The sequence below is a fragment of the Haliotis asinina genome, chromosome 13 (genome assembly GCF_037392515.1).
Source record: "Haliotis asinina isolate JCU_RB_2024 chromosome 13, JCU_Hal_asi_v2, whole genome shotgun sequence".
In the NCBI taxonomy this organism is placed as follows: Eukaryota; Metazoa; Mollusca; class Gastropoda; order Lepetellida; family Haliotidae; genus Haliotis; species Haliotis asinina.
The window spans coordinates 23,443,670-23,470,799 of record NC_090292.1 but is presented as its reverse complement, the minus strand read 5'-3'; the positions used below and the strand labels follow the sequence as shown (position 1 = coordinate 23,470,799).

Here is a 27,130-nt window from a genome sequence, read left to right as displayed (position 1 = left end):
AAGTCTCAATCGACAGCTGATAGTCAGCAAAGTGTTCACAGTAAACCGAAGCCTAAACCTGATGCTTCAAAACAACGTAGCAGACCTCCTAAAGGATCACAAAATAAAATCAACTGTTTAATAAACATGGGTCTCTTGAAGACATGAACGTTCCTGAAAACGTCCATTCTAGGGCACATAGCTTGTCGCCCTCCAAAAGAGTGCGGTGTCGATCCCCAATAAATCCCCCCGAAAGATAGTTTATTTCAATAATATTGTACAGTGGAACTGCGGAGGACTGAGGACTAATTTACATGAATTACAGTGATAAGTCCACGATTTTCCAAATTCAGCGTTATGTGTCCAAGAGACATATTTAAAACAAACAGTTACATTTGACCTTCGTCATTTTAATGCATATCATTGTTTTTTCCCTCCGGGTGATAGGGCCACTGGTGGATCATCCATTTTATTCAGACGAAACGTTATTCAAAGACCTGTTTCACTTATTACAAATATGCAGGCTGTTGCAATGAGAATTACTTTACATATAGCGGATACGCTATGCTCTCTTTATACTAGTGTTACTACAAACACTAAAGGTAAGTTGTTGGAGGACTTTTCTTCTGACAATGATTTATGTATTTATAATGATGGTTCCAACACATATTTACACCCTGGTGCAGGGACCTATTCTGCTCTCGATCTGTCACTCACAAATTCAGAACTACTTAATGAATTCGAATGGTCAGTCCACGATGACCTCTGTGGAAGTGACCATTTTCCGACTATGCTAAAATATGTAACTCCATCTGATGTTCCTCCATCGTCAAGGCGAAATTTTAAAAAGGCTAACTGGGCTTTATATGAAACACTGTGTGTGGAGAAAGTTAAACCTCAACGTTTTATTGACGTTCCTGATGCTATTAAATGTTTTTCTGATGAATTGAACTCCATAGCCGATGAATGTATACCAAAGTCCTCTGCAGTTCCACACCTAAGAAAACCATGGTTCAACGATGACTGCAAACAAGCTAGCAAGGCAAGGAAAAAAGCAGAACATTATTTCCGTCGCCATCCTATGGTGCATAATTTGAATAAATTTAAAATGTTAAAGGCTAAAGCGCGGCGTACTTTTAAACAGAACAAACGCCAATCTTGGCAAAATTATGTATCTAAAATAAATTCTCGGACACCTATGTCCAAGGTATGGAATATCGTCCAGAAAATTAAAGGTAAAGGTACTAAATCTACTGTCAATCATCTTAAACATGGAGATCAAGTACTCACCGATAAATCAGATATCGCAAATAGACTGGGTGAAACCCTTGCTAAACACACCTCCTCTTCTAATTATGTACCTAAATTCCAGCAGTATCAAAAACAACAAGAAAAGAAAACTATTAATTTCAACTGAGATAATGGGGAAGATTATAATGAAACTTTTTCTATTCATGAGCTCCATACTGCTCTTGATCAAGCTCATGATACTGCTACAGGAGCTGATAACATACATTATCAACTCCTGAAGCACTTACCAGAATCCTGCCTAGAAACTCTCCTAAATATTTTTGATGATATTTGGACATCGGGTAACTTTCCTTCATCATGGCGTGACGCCATAGTAGTACCCATACCTAAACCTGGACGTGATCATACCGATCCATCCAATTATCGTCCGATTTCGTTAACTAGCTGTGTTTGCAAGACCATGGAACGCATGATAAATAATCGACTTGTTTGGTACTTGGAAACAAATAACCTTATAACTGATATACAGTGTGGTTTCCGTAAAAACAGAAGTACTGTCTATCACTTAGTGCGACTGGAATCATTTGTTAAAAATGCACTGATTAATAAACAACATGCTGTGTCTATCTTTTTTGATCTTGAGAAGGCTTATGACACAACCTGGAAATATGGTATTTTAAGAGACTTACATGACTTCGGCTTGCGAGGTCGTTTGCCTCAATTTATTGCCAACTTTTTACATAACAGACAGTTTCAAGTTGGAGTGGGTTCTACCCTGTCTGATCATTACAATCAGGATCAGGGTGTTCCACAAGGCAGTATTCTGTCAGTCACACTTTTTAGCATCAAGATAAATAGTTTATTAAAAGTTTTAAACGATTCAATTGATGGATCGTTATTTGTGGATGATTTTAATATTTCTTGTCGTGGTAAAAATATGCATACTATTGAACGGCAATTGCAGTTGTGCTTAAATAAAATAAATAAATGGTGTCTTGAAAACGGCTTTAAATTTTCTAAATCCAAAACTAATTGTATACACTTTTATCGAAAATATAAACCGCATAAAGATCCTGAACTGTTTCTAAATGGATCTCCCATAAAAGTTGTAAAGGAGGTCAAGTTCTTGGGAATAATTTTTGACTCGCATTTAACGTTTCTACCACATATCAAATCCCTCAAAAGTAAATGCCTGAAGGCACTTAACTTGTTGAAAGTCGTTTCAAATTCTAGGTGGGGAGGGGATCAAGCTACCCTCCTGCAGCTCTATCGATCACTGATCCGATCAAAGCTTGATTATGGCTCCATTGTGTATGGTGGAGCCTGTAGAAGCAACCTAAAACTTTTAGATTCTGTTCATCACCAAGGTCTAAGACTTTGTCTTGGCTCATTGCGAACTTCACCTGTTGACAGCCTGTACGTTGAGGCTGATGAGCCATCTCTTGAGCAGCGACGTGTAAAACTAGCTTTACAGTATGTAACAAAATTATATTCTAGTGAGTCAAACCCTGCATATAACTGTGTTTTCAGTTCTCTGTATGAGGATGTATACAAAAAGAAATCTTCTCTTGTTCCGCCTCTTGGTTTAAGAATTAAACTATTTCTTTCTTCAGCCGGCATTGAGCTGGAATATATAGCTCCTTCCCGTCTTCTTTCTTCTCCTCCTTGGCAATTGGTTCGACCACAGGTTGACCTAACATTAACCACATCAGAAACGAATGAATTACAGTATAAACAAGAATATAATCAATTGAAACATAAATATAACAACTATAAATCCTTATTTACAGATGGGTCCAAGGACGGTGGCGCAGTTGCTTGTGCTACTGTCATTGGATCCAGAACAATATCTTCTAGATTACCAAATAACAGCTCTATTTTTACAGCAGAAGCTAACGCCATATTAACAGCTCTTAAATATATTCAAAGGCACCCTAAACGTGAACTTTTAATTGAATTTATTGAATTGTATAATAATCTTGCTACTGGCCAATGCGACATCGTCTTATGTTGGTTACCCAGCCATGTAGTCATTTCAGGGAACACAATGGCCGATCTTGCTGCCAAGGCAGCACTCAACAAATCTGTGACACCACTTCTTATTCCATACTCAGATTACAAAGCGAATATTAGAACTTATATACGTGATCTGATGCAAAAGAAGTGGGACACCCAAGTAGGTATAAATAAATTACATGAAATAAAACCGTATATTGGTTACACCTACTTGAGCTGTCAGTCCAGATTTGAAGAGGTCATTATGCGACGTTGTCGTATTGGTCACACCAGATATACGCATAAATACCTTTTGAAAGGTGAGGATCCTCCATTTTGTATCCCTTGTGATGAAAGAATCACGGTCAAGCATATCCTGCTTGACTGTGTTGAATTCTCCATCATAAGGGATCAATATTTCAATGTCAAAACCGTTAAGGATCTTTTTACCAGCGTTAATTCTCATTTAATTAAAGGTTTTTTAAAAGAAATTGATTTGTTGGTTGAATTTTGAATAGTATGTTTCTGTAAATAGACGTATTTTAATGATTGGTAGTTTGAATTAGTAACTTGATTTGTTAGTGGCTGTACCGTACCCTCAAAGGGGGTTGAAGTATTGTAAAATTATTGTCCGCCTGAGAGGGTACGTCAGTCCACAAACATTCACAGTAAATTTAAGTCTACCAGGTTTTTAATCGTAGTATTGATGTTCTTTTGATTTTGGCTAACTTTTCGTACAATCGCCAGCAGCTGAAGGGATGGTGTAAATCCAACTAGGGTCCATGTAGGTAGCAAAGGTACTGTATGTGCCCATTGTCCCCAGTGTGGTATTATGCCATCTACCTTCTGTTGTTGGCGATCTATAGTCTGTTTTTATATTGTATTGTCTAAATAGTGATATTTGTTTTAACGTTATGCTCTGTGGCATTGTACGTAGTTTTACTGTACTTCGTTGACAGGTCTTTACAAAGTATGTGCTATTAAGTCATTTGCATTTTTATAATTCATCGGTCTTGATACAACATGGCTGCAATATTACCGATGTGACGATAAATATAAACGCACTCACTCGGTAAATATTAAATCACCCACTCAATATTAATTATGTATGCGCATGGTCATATGTGGATGTATTCTGTGAATTTCAGTTTTTTGTAAACCGTTGCTTCAGAGATTTGTAGGAAAATGGTTTCATCAAGGACATATCGGGCAGTGGCTTGGTGAACTCGGGATGTCATCTTCACAATAAACAAGAGGTTGTGTGGTAGCCTAATGATTCCAAGTGAGTGAGTTTGATGAGTGGCGCTTTTACCAATATTGTGCCATCGGCGTATAGTGCAGTAGCTTCTGCGGTAAAAGTAGATAGGAATGGGAACTGTTTAAGTAGAGTTCGGATTTTCAAAGGACGATGTTGACAAAATAACATCACGTGACTGATCAATACTGTAACATTTTCATTGATTGGATGATGAATCATATATTTTACAGCCAAACATAAACCATGCTTGTTTGATATCCTGAAAATATTAGCAATAGTCCGAATAGATCTCACATGTTGCAACATGTCAAGATTTTTGGTAATCAGCAACCAATCTGGGTGGATTTTAGTGCTCTTTTATTATTGGCAGCTATCGTGGAGATTGGAGAAAATAGACCCAGGTTTCGGACACATCCCTAAATTATGTATGGGTGTGACAATCGTGAACTAACATTATCTGATTGTAAATAAAAGTGAGTAACAATCTTAGGTCGTGACCGAGAGTAAAGATGCAAGAATTGCTTCAGGGTGAAGTTTCGGTTTTGGTTTCCCATTTCAATTAAATTTAATTCATTTTAAGCTCATGTTACATACTTCTTTTTCTTGTGGTGAAGGCACCCATGAAAGGTCACTTCCTCATGGTGGGTGCTGGGTAACGCTGAGAGCTCTTCACATCGTTGTTGACACGGGGGGATATTTGGTCCACCAACCCGTTTGCCGTGGGTTGCGGCCCTGTGTTGGTGGAGGAGGGGATCCTGGTGGTTGAAGGAAATGGGAGTAAGACCAGGATATGTGTAAATATACATGTGCAGGCTATACATAACCAACAACTGAAGGTAGATCACCATACTACAGACCTTGGGGACTTACAGTACTTCTGCTACCTGCATGGTCCCTAGCTGGATTTATACCATCCGTCAGCTGCTGGCGTCTCTTTGCAAGATTAGCCACAGATTAAAATGACAGAAATACCACGGATTAAATAAGGAAGATTAAATATGACTTCAAATGTTTTGGGACTTATGTTCCCTCTCAGGAGGACAGTAATTTTACAATACTTCAACCCCCCTCCAGGACACAGCCACTAACAATCTCAGTTACTAATTTAACTTCCAATCATGCTAAGCCCTGTACATGTAAATGTTGTTCACAAATTTGAGAAAATATGTAATTTTTTGTCTTGGCTTCATGATGATTCATTTGTATTTCGATTGTACAATTCAAATTTCGTAACTTGCCTAGAGTCCTATGTCCAGAAGGCAGTGGCTCATGGGCCAATCAAGTGGAATAAATACTTTTGTGTTATTCTGCTTGAGTATACCATCCGGGTATCCTTGGTGCTGCAGGCAGGAAACCCGCCTGCTTTTAGCATTGTCCTTGTGATAATCCGTGGCGGGTGGGGAGCTCGGATGATGAAACAATATAAACTTACCATGGCTTACGAAACTCCCCTCAAAAAAACAAAACGTCCTCTTGATACTACTGATCCTGATGTTGAAGACCAAGGACTGTCCACATCCATTGACTACTGGCCACGGTTTATTGTAATTGAGACCACTGACAACACTCCGTTAAAGCTGAACCCTTTTGCGGTATCAAAAGGCATACAGGGCATTGCAGGTGATGTTAGAAACGTTAGACGTCTACGAACAGGTTCTTTGCTTGTTGAGTGTAATACGAGGCAACAGGCAACCAATCTCCTTTCAACAAAATCATTTGTAGGCATTCCAGTGTCAGTCTCTCCTCACCGTACTCTTAACACTAGTAAGGGTATTGTGAGAGACCGTGATAGACTATTTGCGGATATGCTGGAAGTTGACATTGCTGCAGAGATGAAGGACCAAGGTGTGTTATTTGTGAAACGTTTCACAACCCGAAGAAACAACCAGATCCAACAAACTAACACCTATTTATTTTCATTTTCCACTCCAACGGCTCCAAAATCAATAAAGGCCGGCTACTGTCACATCAAAGTGGAAACGTTTATTCCTAATCCACTCAGATGTTTCAAGTGTCAAAAGTATGGTCACGGTGTAAATTCCTGCACATTGTTTGTTGTGTGTGCTCACTGCGGTGAGAAGACCCACACAACAGAAGATTGTGACAGTAATTACAAGAAATGCACCAATTGTTCAGGAGACCATTCGTCTTTCTCAAAAGAGTGTCCGATTTGGAAGTACCAGATGGAAATAAACAAACTAAAATTTACTCAAAATATCAGCTTTGCCGAAGCGAAACAACTTGTTCAAAGATGCGATCCACAAGAAACATATGCTTCTAAAACAAAACCATCATCTGAACCATCCTCTAAGGCTTCTACGTCTTCTTCAGATGCTCAAACAAACTTGACGTGGGTGCACACTGATTCCCCAGAGGTTTTTTCACCCGCTATTTCCACTCAGACCGCTGAGCTACTTCCTCGCATGTCGAAAAGTCAATCAGGGCCAGCTTCGGATTCATCATCACAGCCACCTGCAAGGTCTCAATCTTTGTCAAATGTCCAACAAATTCCTAAAGGAAAAACTACACCTATGCCTGCTTCTTCAAAAAAGCAAAGTGGCAGAGCCCCAAAAGGGTCTGAAAACAGAATTAAGCTTTATAATAAATACGGATCACTTGAGGACATGGACGTGTCCGAAAACGTCCAATCAAGGGCACACAGCTTGTCGCCCTCAAAAAAAGTACGGGGTAGATCCCCAATCAACCCGCCCAAACGATAATCCATTGCAAAAATATTGTACAGTGGAACTGTAGAGGCCTAAGGACCAATTTCAACGAGTTACAGCTACTTGTCCAGGATTTTGCACCATCCGCTTTCTGTCTCCAGGAAACCTATCTGAAGGAGACAGACGCTTTTGATCTACGTCAGTTCACTTCATATAATTGTTTTTCACCTCCAGGTGATAGGGCCACTGGAGGGTCTTCAATTCTTGTAAAACAGGATGTTATCCATAGTCCTGTAACACTCACAACTAGTCTCCAAGCTGTTGCAGTGAGACTAACTCTTCACGTTACCTTTACACTATGCTCTTTATATATTTCACCTTCTTCAGCACTCCAGCAGTCTGATCTTCAAGCTCTCTATGACCAACTTCCTAAACCTTGTATTTTAATGGGTGATCTCAATGGACATAACCCGATTTGGGGTGGTACAAACACAAACTCTAAAGGTAAAATACTGGAAGATTTTATAGCCAATAATGACTTGTGTATATACAATGATGATTCAAGCACTTATCTGCAACCTGCAACTGGCACCTACTCTTCTCTGGATCTGTCTCTTGCAGACCCTTCTCTACTAAATGAATTTGAGTGGTCAGTCCACAATGATCTCTGTGGAAGTGACCACTTTCCAACTATCTTAACAGCAACTAATCCATCTGATTCTCCATCTTATACAAGATGGAATTTTTCCAAGGCAGACTGGTCGTTATTTGAAACGTTATGCACATCTAAACTACGGCCGCAGTGTTTCAGTGAAGTAACTGATCCTATTCGGCTTTTTTCTGACACTTTAAATGAAATAGCTGATGAGTGTATACCTAGGTCTTCTACTGCTCCACATGTACGGAAACCATGGTTCAATTCCGATTGTAGGCAAGCCAGAAAAGCGAGGAAAAAGGCGGAAAACTATTTCCGCTATCATCCAACTGTCCACAACTTGAATAAGTTTAAAATCCTCAATGCGAAAGCCCGTCGTACCTTCAAACACAACAAACGGCAATCTTGGAGGAACTACGTTTCCAGGATTAATTCGCGCACTCCAGTGTCCAAGGTATGGAACATGGTTCAAAGAATTAAAGGTAAAGGTTCTAAATCTTCAGTTCACCATCTCAAAGATGGTGATAATTTAATTACTGACAAGTCTCATATTGCAAATAAAATTGGCGAAACACTTGCCAAAAATTCTTCATCGGCAAATTATGTCCCTGAGTTTCAGAGATATCAGAAACAACAGGAAAAGAAAAAACTTAATTTCGAATCAAATAATGGTGAAGATTATAATGAAGTTTTCTCATTACATGAGTTATATACAGCTCTTGACCAAGCTCATGACACTGCAGCAGGCGATGACAATATTCATTATCAGCTACTGAAACATTTGCCTGAACCATGTCTGGTCACACTTTTAGATATATTTGACAAAATATGGACGTCTGGAGCATTTCCTCCTTCGTGGCGTAATGCCATTGTAGTCCCAATACCAAAACGTGGCAGGGATCATACAGATCCGTCGAATTACAGACCGATATCTCTCACTAGCTGTGTCTGTAAAACCATGGAACGTATGGTGAATAATAGATTAGTTTGGTATCTTGAAACCAATAATCTCATTACAAATATTCAGTGTGGTTTCAGGAAAAATCGCAGTACCATTGATCATTTGGTACGCTTAGAATCCTTCGTGAAAAATGCAATCGTAAATAAACAACATGCTGCATCAATTTTCTTTGATCTTGAGAAAGCTTATGATACGACCTGGAAGCATGGTATTTTGAGGGATTTACATGAATTTGGATTGAGAGGTCGTTTGCCTCTTTTTATATCAGAGTTTTTAAAAGACAGGCAATTTCAAGTCCGAGTAGGTTCTACCCTGTCTGATCATTATAATCAGGATCAGGGTGTCCCTCAAGGCAGTATTTTGTCTGTCACTTTGTTTTAGTATTAAGACCAACAGTTTATCCAAGGTTTTAAATGATTCAATTGATGGATCATTATTTGTGGATGATTTTAATATTTCTTGTCGTGGTAAAAATATGCACACTATTGAAAGACAACTGCAGTTATGTTTGAACAAAATAAATAAATGGTGTCTTGAAAATGGCTTCAAATTTTCTAAATCCAAAACTAATTGCATACATTTTTGTAGAAAATATAAGCCGCATAAGGACCCTGAACTATCTTTAAATGGCACTCCCATCAAGGATGTAAAGGAGGCCAAGTTCCTGGGTTTAATTTTCGATTCTCATTTAACCTTCTTGCCACACATTAAATCCCTTAAAGCTAAATGTCTGAAGGCACTAGATTTGTTAAAGATTGTTTCAAATTCAAAGTGGGGAGGGGGTCAAGTTACCCTCCTTCACTTATACAGATCATTGGTACGATCTAAACTTGATTATGGCTCCATTGTGTATGGTGGAGCCTGTAAAAGCAACCTCAAACTATTAGATTCTGTCCATCACCAAGGTCTAAGACTTTGTCTTGGATCTTTTAGAACCTCACCTGTTGCCAGTCTCTATGATGAGGCTGATGAATCATCTCTTTCACAACGCCGTATAAAATTGTCTTTACAATACATTACTAAACTATATTCTAATAAATCTAACCCAGCCTATGACTGTGTGTTCAATCCGCTTTATGAAAATTTGTATGACAAGAGGTCTTCTCTTGTTCCACCTCTAGGACACAGAATTAAACCCTTTCTTTCTTCGGCCAGAATTGAGTTGGAAAACATAGCTCCCTCCCGTCTCCTTTCTTCTCCTCCTTGGCAGTTGGTTAGGCCACAAGTTGACCTAACATTAACTTCATTTAAAAAATCAGAAACTAATGAATTACAATATAAACAAGAATATAATCAATTAAAACATAAATATAGCAATTACAAACCCTTATTTACTGATGGATCCAAGGACGGTGGTGCAGTAGCTTGTGCCACTGTCATTGGATCGAGAACAATATCTTCTAGACTTCCCGATAACAGCTCTATTTTTACTGCAGAAGCAAACGCCATATTAACTGCTCTTCAATATATTCAAAGACACCGTAAACATAAACAGTATATAATCTATTCCGACTCTCTCTCTTGCCTTCAGGCTATTAAAAATATTAAACATCCACTTTTGATAGAAATTATTGAATTGTACAATAATCTTGCTACTGGCCAGTGCGACATTGTTCTTTGTTGGTTACCTAGTCACGTTGGCATTTCTGGTAACACAATGGCCGATCTTGCTGCTAAAGCAGCACTCAGCAAATCTGTGACACCACTTCTTATTCCATACTCAGATTATAAAGCTGCAATATGATCTTATATCCGTGATCTGATGCAGAAGAAGTGGGACACCCAAGTGGGTATAAATAAATTACATGAAATAAAACCTTATATCGGTTATACTTACTTGGGTTGTCAGTCCAGATTTGAGGAGGTCATTATGCGACGATGTCGCATTGGCCATACGAGGTATACTCACGAGTATTTATTAAAAGGTGAAGATCCTCCGTTTTGTATCCTTTGTGATGAAAGAATCACAGTCAAGCATGTCCTGCTTGACTGTGTTGAATACTCCATCACAAGGGATAAATATTTTAATTCAGGAACTTTGAAGGATCTTTTTAATTCTGTTAGCTCTCATTTAATTATTGCATTTTTAAAAGAATTAGATTTGCTAAATGAATTGTAAATAGATGAATATTTTATGCTTGGAAGTTTGAATTAGTAACTTAGAGTGTTAGTGGCTGTATCCTCGAGGAGGGGGGGGGGGGGGGGGTAAAGCACTGTAAAATTATTGTCCTCCTGAGAGGATTTGATCTTCCATTTTGTCTTAGCCGTAGAATATGTCATTTTAATTTGTGGCTAATCTTGCTTACAATCACCATCAACTGAGGGGATGATGTAAATCCAGCTAGGGACCATGCAGGTAGCAGAAGTACTGTAAGTCCCCATGGCCCCTAGTATGGTGATCTACCTTCAGTTGTTGGTGATCTATATAGCCTGTTTTATATTGTGTTGTCTGAATAGGAATATTAGTTTTAACTTTTCACGCTAGTTTTATTTCTTATTGTGATATTCTAGTTGTTTTACTGTCCTTCGTCGACAGGTTTTTATCATATACATAGATTCCTTTTTTAAGAATGCTCTCGTCACGATATGGCTGCAATACTGCCGATGTGACGTTAATGTTAACTCACTCACTCACTGTTTCAACTGTCAAAAGTATGGACACGGTGTCACTACCTGTAATAACTCGGTAACATGCGCTCATTGCAGTGAGAAAACTAATGTTACTGAGGATTGCAATTAAAAATGTGCAAACTGCTCTGGGACACATTCATCTTTCTCGAAACAATGTCCCATCTGGATTCAACAAATGGAAATAAACAAAATTAAATTCACGCAAAATATTAGTTTTGCTGATGCCAAGAAACTTGTTCTTTCCCCAACAGACCAGACCGCTTCTTATGCCTCAGTTACGAGACTACCACAAAGCCACAAAGCAACTGCATCCACTTCATCAATGGAGTGCCAAACTGATCTGACATGGGTGGATACAGAGAAACCTGAAATATACACACCGAACCAGTCGACCCAGACCGCTAAATCACTTCCAAAAACACTTGCTCCATTTCAATCACGGTCATCTTCTCAAGAACAATCGTCCTCATCATCACAGCCTATGTCTAAGCCTCAATCACAAAATAATGGGAAATATATTACCAAAAATAAAATCAAAATCAAAAATGACATACAAAATTGTCAAAGTAGCAGAACCTCCAAAGGTTCAAATGACACCGTCAAACTTTTTAATAAGTTTGCATCCTTAGAGGACATAGATGTGTCCGAAAACATCCAATTTAGGGCACATAGCTTATCGCCCTCAAGGAAATCAAGGGGTAGATCCCCAATAAATTCCCCCAAGAAATAGTTTCTTCATATATTATTCAGTGGAATTGCAGGGGCCTAACGACTAATCTTAACGAGCTTCATCTGTTAGTCCAAGACTTCACACCATCAACATTCTGCTTGCAAGCAACGTATCTAAAGCAGACAAATACTTTTAACGTACGTCAATATAATGCATATCACCGCTTTTCCCCACCTGGTGATAGAGCCACTGGAGGATCTTCAATTCTTGTAAGACTTGATTTTATTCACATTCCTGTTAAACTCAAAACTAATCTTCAAGCAGTTGCTGTGCGAATGACTTTGAACATTACGCTCACTTATGTTCATTGTAGATTCCACCTTCATCAACTCTTTTGCAGGCTGATCTACAAACTCCCTACGATCAATTGCCCAAACCATGTGCACTCAAGGGTGATCTAAATGGGCACAACCTACTCTGAGGTGGTGTAGCCACGAATACAAAAGGTCAGCTTCTGGAGGATTTCATTTTGAATAATAATTTATGTATATATAATGATGGTACAAATACATATTTACATCCTGGCACAGGAACATATACAGGTCTTGATTTGTCATTAACTGACTCCAACTCACTAAATGAATTTGAATGGTCAGTCCACAATGACCTCTGGAAGTGATCATTTTCCTACTATACTAAAATCTGTAACACCATCAAGATGGAATTTTAAAAAGGCTAACTGGAATTTATATGAAACGTTGTGTGCTGCCAGGCTTCAACCTGAATATTTTATTGATGCTGCTGACGCTATCAAAAGGTTTTCTGATGAACTAAAATTTATAGCTTATGAATGTATACCAAAGTCCTCTGTAGTTCCACACCTAAGAAAACCATGGTTCAGCGATGAATGCTAACAAGCAAGGGAGGCAAGGAAAAAAGCAGAACATTATTTCCCTCGCCATCATATGGTGCATGATTTAAATGAATTTAACACTTTAAATGCTTTAAATGCGGCGTACTTTTAAACAGAACAAACGCCAATCTTGGAAACATTATGTATCGAAAATAAATTCTCGGACACCCATGTCCAAGGTATGGAATATGGTCCAGAAAATTAAAGGTAAAGGTACTAAATCTTCTGTCCATCATCTTAAATATGGAGAGCAATTACTTACTGATAAATCAGATATTGTGAACACACTGGGTGAAACTCTCGCTAAACATTCTTCCTCTTCTAATTATATACCTAAATTTCAGCAATATCAAAAACAACTATTAATTTCAATTCTGATAATGGGGAAGATTATAATGAAACGTTTTCTATTCATGAACTCCATACTGCTCTTGATCAAGCTCATGACACTGCTACAGGAGCTGATAACATACATTATCAACTCCTGAAACATTTACCAGAATCCTGTCTGGAAACTCTCCTAAATAATTTTGATGATAGTTCTACATAGGGTAACCTTCCTCCTTCATGGCGTGACACCTATACCTAAACCTGGACGTGATCATACGGATCCATCTAATTATCGTCCGATTTTGGGACCCGTGGCGAGCCATCTCCTCGTGGTGGGTGCTGTGTAATGCTAAGAGCTCGCCGACACCCCCGTAGTGGACCCTGGGGGATATTTGGTCCACCAACCCGTTTGCCCTGTGTTGGTGGAGGAGGGGATCCTGGTGGTTGAGGGCAATGGGAGCAGGACCAGTGTTCCTATTGCTCAGCACACCACTTCGGCCCTGTCTTCACCTAGACGAATGGTTGAATGGGCCCGGTTCAACCAATTGGCTGGTCATGCCAAGCCCTGTACATGGATTTTATGTCATTGCACAGAATTTTATTTGGAATTGTTTACATTTTAGTCTTGGCTCCTTTTGTTCATAGAATATTATTGGACTTGATTTTTGATTACATGAACCTTGCCTAGAGTCTTATGCCCAGAAGGCGGTGGTTCATGGGCCAATCTGGTGGAAGAATTAATCTTTCGGTTTTTCTGCTGGAGTATATCATCCGAGTATCCTTGGTGCTGCCAGTTGGAGACCCACTTGCGTTTAGCATTGTCTTCATGATACTCCTTGGAGGGTGGGGAGCTCGGATGATGAATCTTAAAACACTAAACATGGATTACGAAACTCCCGTAAAGAAAACAAAACGTCCTCTCGACACTGACCCTGATCATGATGACCACACTCATCCAAAATCAATTGACTACTGGCCACTTTTTTCAGAAATGGAGACTAAAGATAACACACGATTGATCGCTGACATGTCCGAACTTGATATTGTTTCGGAAATGAAAGACCAAGGAGTCATTTACGTCAAGCGTTTTACATCACCCAAAAAACCACGAAACCGTTCAGACGTATGCTTACCGGTTTTTTCCCTTCTCCTAATGCTCCCAGATCAATAAAGGCAGGATATTGTAAAATGACCGTTGACACATACATACCAAATCCTTTGAGGTGTTTCAAATGCCAGAAATTTGGTCATGGTGTTAGTACTTGTACATTGTCAGTTGTATGTGCTCACTGTAGTGAGAAGACACATACAACAGAAGATTGCGAGAGTACCTTTATGAAATGTAACAACTTCTCGGGTGCTCACTCATCTTTTTTCCAAAGCTTGTCTAGTTTGGAAACAGCATATGGAGATCAACAAGATCAAATGTACTCAAAACATTAGTTTCTCTGATGCAAAAAAGATTGTCTTAGGTTCTGAGATTAAGGAAACGTATATGCTTCCATTGCAAAAACAACCTCGGATAAACCCCCCACAGTAACCATGTCATCTGATAGCTGTCAAACGAACTTGACTTGGCTTAAAACCGAATCTCCTACGATGTTACCGCCTGTAATATCTACACAAACTGTGGAACCAACGTCCTGACACGCCCCAAACCCAATCAGAACCATCTTCTGCTTCTGATACATCTTCTCAGGCATCTCAAATGATTCTGTCTAAGAGAAATGTTCAATCAGTTCTCAAAAGCAAAACCAAACCGAAACCAGATTCTTTCAAAACGCAAAGGGGCAGGGCCCCAAAGGGGTCAGATGATAAAATCAGATTATTTAACAGATACGGATCCCTTGAGGACATGGACGTGTCTGAAAACGTCCATTCTAGGGCACATAGCTTGTCGCCCTCGAAAAGGGTATGGGGTATATCCCCTATTAATCCACCTAAAAGATAGGTCCATCTCAGCATATCGTGCAGTGGAACTGTAGAGGACTACGAACAAATCTACAGTTGTTAATCCAGGATTTAGCACCATCAGTGTTCTGTCTGCAAGAGACATATCTGAAACAGACAGATAACTTTAGTTCACGTCAGTTTGAACCGTATTATTTTTTTCCCCTGCAGCTGATAGGGCCACTGGAGGTTCCACTATCCTTATACGACGGGATGTTATTCACAGGCCTGTTACACTTAAAACTAATCTACAAGCTGTTGCTGTGCGACTGACTCTGGGAGTAGCATTTACACTATGCTCTCTGTATATTCCGCCTTCGTCAAAACTACAACAGACTGATCTTCAATCACTCTATGACCAACTCCCGAAGCCATGTGTTATTATGGGTGACCTAAACGGTCACAACCCACTATGGGGCAGTACTAACACTAATACTAAATGCAAAATACTTGAAGATTTCATTTCAAATAATGATCTATGCATATTTAATGATGATTCAAGCACCTATATGCACCCTGCAACTGGCACTTTTTCTTCTCTAGATTTATCTCTTGCAGATTCTAACATCCTCAATGAATTTGATTGGCCTGTTCATAATGGCCTTTGAGGAAGTGACCACTTCCCAACTATCCTCTCAGAAATTACTCCATCTGATTCTCCATCGTTTATGAGATGGAACTTTTAAAAGGCTAACTGGTCTTTAAATCAAACTATGTGTGAATCAAAACTTGGACCTGAGTGTTTTAGTGATATAACTGAGTGAGTGAGTGAGTTAATATTTAACGTCACATCGACAATGTCTCAACTATATTGTGACGAGAGCATTTAATACTGAAATGAAATACATATATAGTATAAAAACCTGTCAGCGAAGGACAACTAGAATGTCACAAATGAGATTAAAACTAGTGTGGAAAGTTAAAAATAATATAACTATTCAGAAAATACAATATAAAACCAGGCTATAGATTGCCAGCAACTGAAGGTAGATAACCATACTAGGGAGCATGGGGACTTACAGTGCCTTTGCTACCTGCATGGACCCTAGCTGGGTTTACATCATCCCCTCAGCTGTTAGCAATTTAGACACATCTAGCCAAAAATTAAAAATACACATATACTACGACTAAGAACAGTGGAAAGTTTAAATTGACTGTGAATGTTTTTGGACTTACGTGTACCCTCTCAGGAGGACAATAATTTTACAATACTTCAACCCCATTTGAGGGTACAGCCACCAACAATTCAAGTTACCAATCCAAACTTCCAATAAATAAAATACATCTATTTACACAACATAATTTCAAAATTCAACCAAAAATTTCTTTTAAAAAATCAATAATTAAATGAGACCTAACGCTGGTAAAAAGATCCTTAATGGTTTTAACTGTAAAATACTTATCCCTTGTGATGGAGAATTCAACACAGTCAAACAGGATATGCTTGACCGTAACTCTCTCATCACAAGGGATACAAAATGGAGGATCCTCACCTTTCAAAAGGTATGCATGAGTATATCTAGTATGGCCAATGAGACATCGTCTTAAAATAACCTCTTCAAATCTGGACTGACAACCCAAGTAGGTGTAACCAATATACGGTTTTATTTCATGTAATTTATTTGTACCTACATGGGCGTCTCAATTCTTCTGCATCAGATCGCGGATATAAGTTCTAATGCAAGCTTTGTAATCAGTGTATGGAACGAGAAGTGGTGTCACCGATTTGTTGAGTGCTACCTTCGCAGCAAGATCGGCCATTGCGTTACCAGAAATGCCAACGTGGCTGGGTAACCAACAGAATACGATGTCGCATTGGCCAGTAGCAAGTTTATTATACAATTCAATAATTTCTATTAAAAGTGGATGTTTACAAGAAATATTTTTAATAGCCTGAAGGCAAGAAAGAGAGTCTGAAAAGATTATATACTGTTTATGTTTAGGGTGTCTTTCAATATATTTAAGAGCTGTTAGTATGGCGTTAGCTTCAGCTGTAAAAATAGTGAGAGAGTGAGTTAGTATTTAACGTCACATCGGCAATATTTCAGCCATATCGTGACGAGAACAGATTTGAAATTGAAATGGGATATGGCTATATGATAAAAATCTGTCATCAAAGGACAGTAAAACGACTAGAATATCACAGTTGCGGGTAACACTAGTGTGGAACGGTAAAACTGATATAACTATTGGGACAAGACAAGGTAAAACACGAGCTATATACGTCACCAGCAGCTGAATGTAGATCACTATGCGAGGGTCCATGGGGACTTACAGTGCCTTCGCTACCTGCATGGATCCTGGTTGGATTTACACCATCCCTACAGCCACTGGCGATGATATGAAGATTTAGCCAGAAGTTAAAAGAACAAAAATACTACGACTAAAAAGTATGGCTGGGCAAAATTGACTTTGAAATTTTTGAATTTTTTGAAATTGACTCCTCTCGGGAGGACAATAATTTTGCACTACTTCAACCCCCTTTGAGGGTACAGCCACTAACGATCGCAGATGCTATTTGACAATACCATGATTAAAATACATATTATCTATGTACAATACATATTCAGAATTTATGTAGCAATTCTATTTCCTTTAAAAATTCAATTATTAAATGATGATTAACATTATAAAAAAAATCCTTTATAGTTTTCACATTGAAATATTTGTCCCTTGTGATGGCAAAATCAACACAGTCAAGCAGGACATGCTTGACCGTGATTCTTTCATCACAAGGGATACAAAACGGAGGATCCTCACCTTTTAACTCATTAAGGCCGAGAGCCGCATATATGCGGCAAATTAATTAGCTTCTCACAGCGAGAGCCGCGTAGTGGGGGTAATAAAAAGCACCTCTTATTCAGCGAGAGCCGCATATTGGGGGTTTTACATTTTATATTCGTACATTACCTATAATTTCAATCCATTTAGCAGTAATGATCAAAGATTAGCCTTTCTTACGAGAGAGATTACTTTCTGTGTTAATCAGAAGAACTATTAATGTGTTTTGATAACAATTGCTTGCAATGTCGGGGGCTTATACAGGCAAATGAACACATGTCTGCGAGAAAAGGGATTATCAGATGTTGTTTCAGGAGGTACGTGTTTGTTACTCGTCATTGGGAGTGAATACTAAGATACTATGTTTGCACATTGATTGAATTAACGGTGACAAGGTTACAAAACCTTCTTCTAAATTAAATAATTCATTCATTCATTGAAATAGTTCATATAATGAATCGTAGACATAAATAGCAATATTATATTACACTCATGTTCGTGTAGATTTGAAATAAACCAAGCTACTAATTTAGACCTAATTCATTTGCGACTATTGATTTTTAAAGTTGACAATAATACATAATCGAATATGAAGTGATAACTCTTGCATCTACTCATAATATACATATATAGTACACATAAACCATACAAAGGTAACTGGGGTATTTTGTTCAAGCTGTTTCATGCTTATTTGAAATGTGATTTTTCAATGCAATTTACATAAGCATTGTGTAAGAAACGTTTGTATTTGATCTCTGTAATTATCTTATCCTGTGTAATGGTCACGTGTATCAGATCCATCGTCAATAAAAGGAAGAGAATATATCAGTTACGGAACTGATGCGTATAATCATTCAATCAGACAACACTAAATATATGAACACCTCTTTCAACCTCAAAATAACAGCCTCTAGTCGAATGCATGTCCAGGTAAACTTTTGTCCTGTGACAAGTGTAAAACAAACTTATGCGCTCTTACATCATTGGACAACCTGTTTTGTGGAGTCACGCCCATTGTCAATCTTCTGAACCTCGTTTGCTTTCAAAACAAATATAAGTATGCCCATCTTCATAAATATTTGGGGAGATTCAACTGCAAGTGTATACATCACAATAAATCAGTATCGTTTTACTTTTTTGAATTCTATAATACATGTACTTGAATTATGATATTTATTCATAACAATGTACAGATTATATTGAAATGTTCAGCAAGCCATTATGTTTGATGTACAAGTAGTGTGCGCAAAAAGTATACGCAAATAAATACTATCTCTACTCAATGATTGGATTGGGTTATCCGGGGTAAAAATAATCGGACTGTAGCGCTTTGAACGCTTAGAAAAAAATAAACTCGTCAAAGTATTTGTTAGTCCTGCGTGTACATTTCAGGCATCCTTACGATTATGTATGTTCACGATACACAAAGTTTTTCATGATAGCTAGAGGTGATGAAGCCGAAATCTAGCATATCGATTGGTCAACGATCTAACCAATAGTCAATCTGTATCCAAGTTGTCTAGTGACCGAACGTACTCTTCAGAAATTTAGCCCACGCCCCATCACCTGTCATTTCCAATGCGACAGGTATCTCATGATACGATTGGTCATAGATAACAAATCAGGGACTACATTGAACAGTTAAGATACAAAACGTCCTATTCGGGAACTTTAATGACGCCCATCCCATGACCCTTTGTCTTATATATGTGCATATATACATTCATACATCATTACAGTAACTGATGTTATGTTTACAATACACAAATTGTTGCATGATAGTTGATACAGCTGAAACACAACATAGCCATTGGTCAACGATAAAGCCAATAACCAATCTCTACCCTATCACTTTGAGTGTCCAAACGTGCTCTTCAGAAATTTAGGCCACGCCCCATCACCTTGCCCTTCCTATGTGACAGGTTCTCACGATACGATTGGTCAAAGTATCAGCCAATATAATGAGTAACTGAGATATAATGCGTTACATTCGGGATATTTTATCCCTTCACGTGACGGGAAGCTTTGTTTAGCATCGAGTAATGATAAATGTATCATGCAGTATGTATGTGTATGAATGGTGATGTATGTTTGCAGCGTTAAGTTCAGATGAACAAAGTGACAAACTATAAATCTCTATATGTTCCATGTTACTTACACACCTATTGATACTTTCCTTGAAATAGTCAGTAAGCACGAGCAATGTATTGGCAAAAAATATAGACGATTATAATGCAAGCCCCCCTCTTTTAAACTCTATTATAAATAATATATCATCATTCAGTCCATATGATGAGAGAAACAAGAGGAATTTGTATATTTGTTCATCTCGTACGTACAAAGACCGCGTAGGTGTTGATAAAAATACAGCACACACTGGCAAAGGGGTATGAGAGACTCAGGTAATAAATTACATGAAATGCTGTAATATATGTATTCACATCGGCCTCTTTCCCATTTACATCTTTACGACACAATTAAATAATCAGTACTTGTTTGTGAGACTAGACAGTCTCCTGTCATATGCGAGACCTGCCAGGGAAATCAGGCATGATTAGCACTAATTAGCCTCTCGTCGCAGCAATCAGGCAGTCAGCGATGGGTGCCAGGTGTTGGGCAGTGGAGCGGCTCCAGGGCTTAATGAGTTAACAAGTATTCGTGAGTATATCGCGTATGGCCAATGCGACATCGTCGCATAATAACCTCGTCAAATCTGGACTGACAACCCAAGTAGGTATAACCGATACAGGGCTTTATACCATGTAATTTATTGATACCTACTTGGGTGTCCCACTTCTTTTGCATTAGATCTCGGATATATGATCTTATAACGGCTTTATAATCAGAATAAGGGAACAGAAGCGGTGTCACAGATTTGTCGAGAGCGGCCTTGGCAGCAAGATCGGCCATTGTGTTACCAGAGATTCCAACATGACTGGATAACCAACAGACGACGATGTCGCATTGGCCAGTAGCAAGATCATTATACAAGTCAACGATGTCAGCTAAAAGTGGATGTTGAGAAGATACATTTTTATTAGCCTGGAGGCATGAAAGAGAGTCTGAATAAATGATATATTGTTTATACTTAGGGTGTTTTTTGATATAGTTTAGGGCTGTTAATATGGCATGTGCTTCTGCTGTGAAAATGGAACCGTTATTTGGTAATCTAGAAGATATTGTTCTGGATCCAATGACAGTGGCACAAGCTACTGCACCACCATCCTTGGACTCATCTGTAAATAAGGATTTATAATTGCTATATTTATGTTTTAATTGATTATATTCTTGTTTATATTGTAATTCATTCGTTTCTGCTTTTTTATATTTACTTAATGTAAGGTCAACTTGTGGTCTAAGCAGCTGCCACGGAGGAGAAGAAAACAAGCGAGAAGGAGCTACATTTTCTAGTTCAAGGCCAGCAGCAGAAAGTAAAGGTTTCACTCTTAGCCCAAGAGGTGGAGCAAGAGAAGATTTCTTATTGTACAAATCCCCGTACACGGGATTGAAGACACAGTTATATGCAGGGTTGGACTTATTTGAAGACAGTTTAGCGAGATACTGTAAAGATAGTTTAATACGACGGTGGTCAAGAGAAGGTTCTTCTCCTTCAATGTATAGATGGTCAACAGGAGAAGTTTGGAATGATCCAAGACAAAGCCTTAGACCTTCGTGATGGATAGAATCAAGTATTTTGAGGTTGCTCCACCATAGACAATGGTATTTAAGATGTGGCAGAAAGGTTAAGTGTGAGTCAAAGATGAGACCAAGGAACTTAGCTTCCTTGACAACTTTGATGGGTGCACCATTCAAAGATAAGTCAGGGTCTTTATGAGGTTTGTATTTTCTGCAGAAGTGAATGCAGTTGGTTTTAGATTGAGAAAATTTAAACCCGTTCTCAAGGCACCACTTATGAATTTTGTTGAGACAGATTTGCAACTGTCTCCCAATGGTTCGCATGTTTGTGCCACGACAGGAAATATTAAAGTCATCCACGAAAAGGGAACCGTTGATTGAATCTGTTAACACTTTTGAAAGACTATTTATTTAAATACTAAATAAAGTGACAGACAAAATGCTGCCCTGATCCTGATTGTAATGATCAGACAGGGTAGAACCCACGCGGACTTGAAATAGCCTGTCATTTAGAAAGTTGGATATAAATTGGGGCAAGCGGCCTCGCAATCCAAAGTCATGTAAGTCTCTTAAAACCCCATGTTTCCAGGTTGTGTCGTATGCTTTTTCTAAATCGAAAAATACTGACACTGCATGTTGCTTATTAATGATGGCATTCTTCACAAACGATTCTAAACGCATAAATGATCAATAGTACTTCTGTTTTTACGGAAACCACATTGAATATCTGTTATTAAGTTATTCGTTTCCAAGTACCAAACAAGTCGATTATTTATCATGCGTTCCATGGTCTTGCAAACGCAGCTAGTTAATGAAATCGGCCTATAATTGGAAGGATCAGTGTGATCACGTCCAGGCTTAGGAATGGGCACAATTATAGCATCACGCCATGATGAAGGAAATTTCCAGACGTCCAAATACCATCGAAAATATGAAGAAGCGTCTCTAAAGATGATTCTGGTAAATGCTTCAGGAGTTGACAATGTATGTTATCAGCTTCTGAAGCAGTATCGTGAGCCTGGTCAAGAGCAGTATGGAGTTAATTAATCGACAATACTTCATTATAATCTTCACCATTATCGGAAGTAAAATTAATAGGTTTCCTGCTGATTTTGATACTTTTGAAATTGAGGTACATAGTTTGATGAAGAAGAATGTTTCGCCAGTGTTTCACCAAGTTTATTAGCAATATCGGATTTATTTGTCAGCAACTGGTTTTCGTCTTTAAGATTGTGAATGCTAGATCTAGAGCCCTTACCCTTGATCCTCTGGATCATATTCCATACTTTAGAAATTGGTGTACGTGCATTGATTTTAGAGACATAGGTTCGCCAAGATTGGCGTTTATTTTGCCTAAAGGTACGCCGTGCTTTTGCATTTAAAATTTTCAATTTGTTCAAGTTATGGACCATTGGATGGCGACGGAAATAATGCTCAGCTTTTCTCCGTGCCTTTCTGGTTTGTTTGCAGGTATCATTAAACCATGGTTGTCGAATGTGTTGATTTGTGGAGGACGTAGGAATACATTCATTTGCTATCTTCTTCAGTTCATCTGAAAATAATTGTACAGGGTCGGCGATGTCAAGAAATAGATCAGGTTTAAATGTACTAGAAGCAAGCAGTTGAAGTAAAGACCAGTTGGCCTTGGAAAAGTTCCATCTTGTAGTAGGAGGAACATCTGAAGGAGTCACAGTTTTCACAATAGTGGGGAAGTGGTCACTTCCACAGAGATCCTCGTGGACAGACCATTCAAATTCGTTTAATAATGCTGCATCTGTAATTGCTAAATCAATAGCAGAGTAAGTTCCTGTGCCTGGATGTAAATAGGTGTTTGAGCCATCATTAAGTATACATAAGCTATTATTAGAAATGAAATCTTCTATGAGCTTCGGCACCCGTGGCGAGCCACCTCCTCGTGGTGGGTGCTGGGTAACGCCAAGAGCTCGCCGACACCCCCGTTGTGGACCCGGGGGGATATTTGGTCCACCAACCCGTTTGCCGTGGGTTGCGGCCCTGTGTCGGTGGAGGACGGGAGTCTGGGGGTTGAGGGCACTGGGGGCCTGTAATCGTGTTCCCTTTGCCCAACATACCCCTTCGACCCTTACTTCACCTAGACGGGTGGTTGAATGGGCCCGGTTCAACCAATCGGCTGGTCATGCCAAGCCCTGTGTATGGACTATATATATGTTAATGCACAAATTTTAATTGGAATTGTTTGATTTTCGGACTTGGCCTTATTATTACAGTGACATTATTTGGATTTTGCAATATGATAATTTGTACTTGAATTTTGCCTAGAGTCTTATGCCCAGAAGGCGGTGGCTCATGGGCCAATATGGTGGATTAGTTATTCATAATCCTTCCGCTGGAGTATATCATCTGAGTATCCTTGGTGCTGCAAGTCGGAGACCCACTTGCGTTTAGCACTGTCCTTGTGATACTCCGTGGTGGGTGGGGAGCTCAGATGATGAAATCTAACTAACTAAACATGGCTCACGAAACCCCTCAAAAAAAGAGCAAACGTCAACTTGATACTGATCCTGTTGAAACTGACCACAGACTGCCCAACTCAATTGATTACTGGCCACGTTTTCTTCTTGTTGAGACTATTGACAAGACCCCTTTAAAGTTGAATCCTTTTGCCGTAGCTAAAGGTATACAAGGCATCGCTGGTGATGTTAAAAACATTAGGCGATTACGTTCCGGTGCCCTTCTGGTTGAGTGTGCAAAAAGACAGCAAGCCACCAATCTTATGAGCATAAAATCTTTTGTCGGCATTCCAGTTACGATCTCGGCTCACAAAACACTTAACACGAGCAAAGGAATTGTCAGGGACCGTGAACGTTTGTTTGCTGACATGTCAGAACTTGACATCGCCTCAGAGATGAAGGAGCAAGGTGTCCTTTTTGTCAAACGTTTTACAACCCGTAGAAATGATGCTACTGTCAACACAAACACATATTTGTTTTCTTTCTCTTCTCCAAATGTTCCAAAATCACTGAAAGCAGGATACTGTAACATCCAGGTTGAAATGTACATTCCAAACCCTCTTCGATGTTTCAAATGCCAAAAGTTCGGCCATGGGGTTAATAACTGCACATTGTCTGTTGTTTGTGCTCACTGTGGTGAAAAGACACATACAACAGAAGATTGTGACAGTAACGTTAAGAAATGTACAAACTGCACTGGTGCCCATTCATCCTTTTCTAAACAATGTCCTGTCTGGAAGTTTCACATGGAGATCAACAAACTAAAATTCACCCGAAACATTAGTTTTGCAGATGCCAAAAAACTGGTCCAAAGTTCTGAACCTAAAGAAAGCTATGCTTCTATAACTAAAACAACGTCAGAAGCAAGGATTACAAAATCAACCACAAGCTGTCAAACTGACTTGACGTGGATTACTTCAGAAGCTCCTCTGATTACTTCACCTACAATATCTACCCAAACGCCAGAGTCACATTCGTCCCAAATCCAATCAGTAGCATCATCTGATCATGAGGCATCTTCTCAGTCAACTCCAAAATCTTCGGAAACCGTTAAAACTAAACCTAAAAGGCCAGATCCTTTGAAAAAACTAAGTGGCAGAGCCCCGAAAGGGTCACAAAACAAGATTCAGTTGTTTAATAAATATGGGTCACTTGAAGACATGGACGTTTCTGAAAACGTCCATTCTAGGGCACATAGCTTGTCGCCCTCCAAAAGAGTGCGGGGTAGATCCCCCATAAATCCCCCTAAAAGATAGTTTATTCCAATAATATTGTACAGTGGAACTGCAGAGGATTGAGGACTAATTTACATGAATTACAGCTATTAGTCCAAGATTTTACACCTTCAGCGATATGTCTCCAAGAGACATATTTAAAACAAACAGATACATTTGACCTTCGTCATTTTAATGCATATCATTCTTTTTCACCCCCGGGTGATAGGGCCACTGGAGGATCATCCATTCTAGTCAGACAAAACTTTATTCAAAGCCTTGTTTCACTTAATACTAATATGCAGGCTGTTGCTGTGAGAATTACTTTACATGTAGCATTTACGCTATGCTCTCTTTATATTTCGCCGTCTTCGACGTTTGCTAAAACCGATCTCCAAGCTCTATATGACCAGCTCCCGAAGCCCTGTATTATAATGGGAGATTTAAATGGGCACAACCCACTCTGGGGTAGTGTAACTACAAACACTAAAGGTAAATTGTTGGAGGACTTTTGTTCCGACAATGATTTATGTATTTATAATGATGGTTCCAACACATATTTACACCCTGGTACAGGGACTTATTCTGCTCTCGACTTGTCATTGACAAATTCCGAACTATTAAATGAATTCGAATGGTCAGTCCACAATGACCTGTGTGGAAGTGACCATTTTCCTACTATATTAAAAGCTGTAACTCCATCTGATGTTCCTCATCAAGGCGGAATTTTAAAAAGGCTAACTGGGCTTTATATGAAACACTGTGTGCTGAAAAACTTAAACCCGAACGTTTTATTGACGTTCCTGATGCTATCAAATGCTTTTCTGATGAACTGACTTCCATAGCTGATGAGTGTATACCAAAGTCCGCTGCAGTTCCACACATAAGAAAACCATGGTTCAACGATGAATGCAAGCAAGCTAGGAAGGCAAGGAAAAAAGCAGAACATTATTTCCGTCGCCATCCTATGGAGCATAATTTAAATAAATTTAAAATTTTAAATGCTAAAGCACGGCGTGCTTTTGGACGGGGCAGACGCCAGTCTTGGCAAAGTTATGTATCCAAAATAAATTCTCGGACACCAATGTCCAAGGTGTGGAATATGGTCCAGAAAATCAAAGGTAAAGGTACTAAATCTACTGTCCATCATCTTAAACATGGAGATCAGTTGCTTGCTGATAAATCAGATATTGCTAATAAACTGGGTGAAACCCTTGCTGGACACTCTTCCTCTTCAAATTATGTACCTAAATTCCAGCAATATCAAAAACAACAAGAAAAGAAAACTATTAATTTCAATTCTGATAGTGGGGAAGATTGTGGTGAAACGTTTTCTATTCATGAACTCCATACTGCTCTTGATCAAGCTCATGACGCTGCTACAGGAGCTGATAACATACATTGACAACTCCTGAAGCACTTACCAGAATCCTGCCTAGAAACGCTTCTCAATATTTTTGATGATATTTGGACATCGGGTAGAAGTGGCGCCATAGTAGTACCAATACCTAAACCTGGACGTGATCATACGGATCCGTCCAATTATCGACCTATTTCACTAGCTAGCTGTGTTTGCAAGACCATGGAACGCATGATAAATAATCGACTTGTTTGGTACTTGGAGACAAATGATCTTATCACAGATATACAGTGTGGTTTCCGTAAAAACAGAAGTACTGTCGATCACTTAGTGCGACTGGAGTCATTTGTTGAGGACGCACTAATTAATGGGCAGCGTGCTGTGTCTGTCT

The 27,130-nt window shown here is 38.9% G+C and overlaps 1 protein-coding gene across 1 annotated transcript in view; it reads left to right on the top strand.

Moving 5' to 3' along the window:
* The window catches only part of LOC137259441 (serine/threonine-protein phosphatase 6 regulatory ankyrin repeat subunit B-like), a 47,483-nt gene extending 25,934 nt beyond the window's left edge, over positions 1 to 21,549 (top strand). The window contains exon 5 of the mRNA XM_067797097.1: positions 21,404 to 21,549. Coding sequence (XP_067653198.1) covers positions 21,404 to 21,549 — 146 coding nt within the window. The remainder of the gene's footprint in view (positions 1 to 21,403) is intronic.
* The last annotated feature ends 5,581 nt before the right edge of the window (positions 21,550 to 27,130 follow it).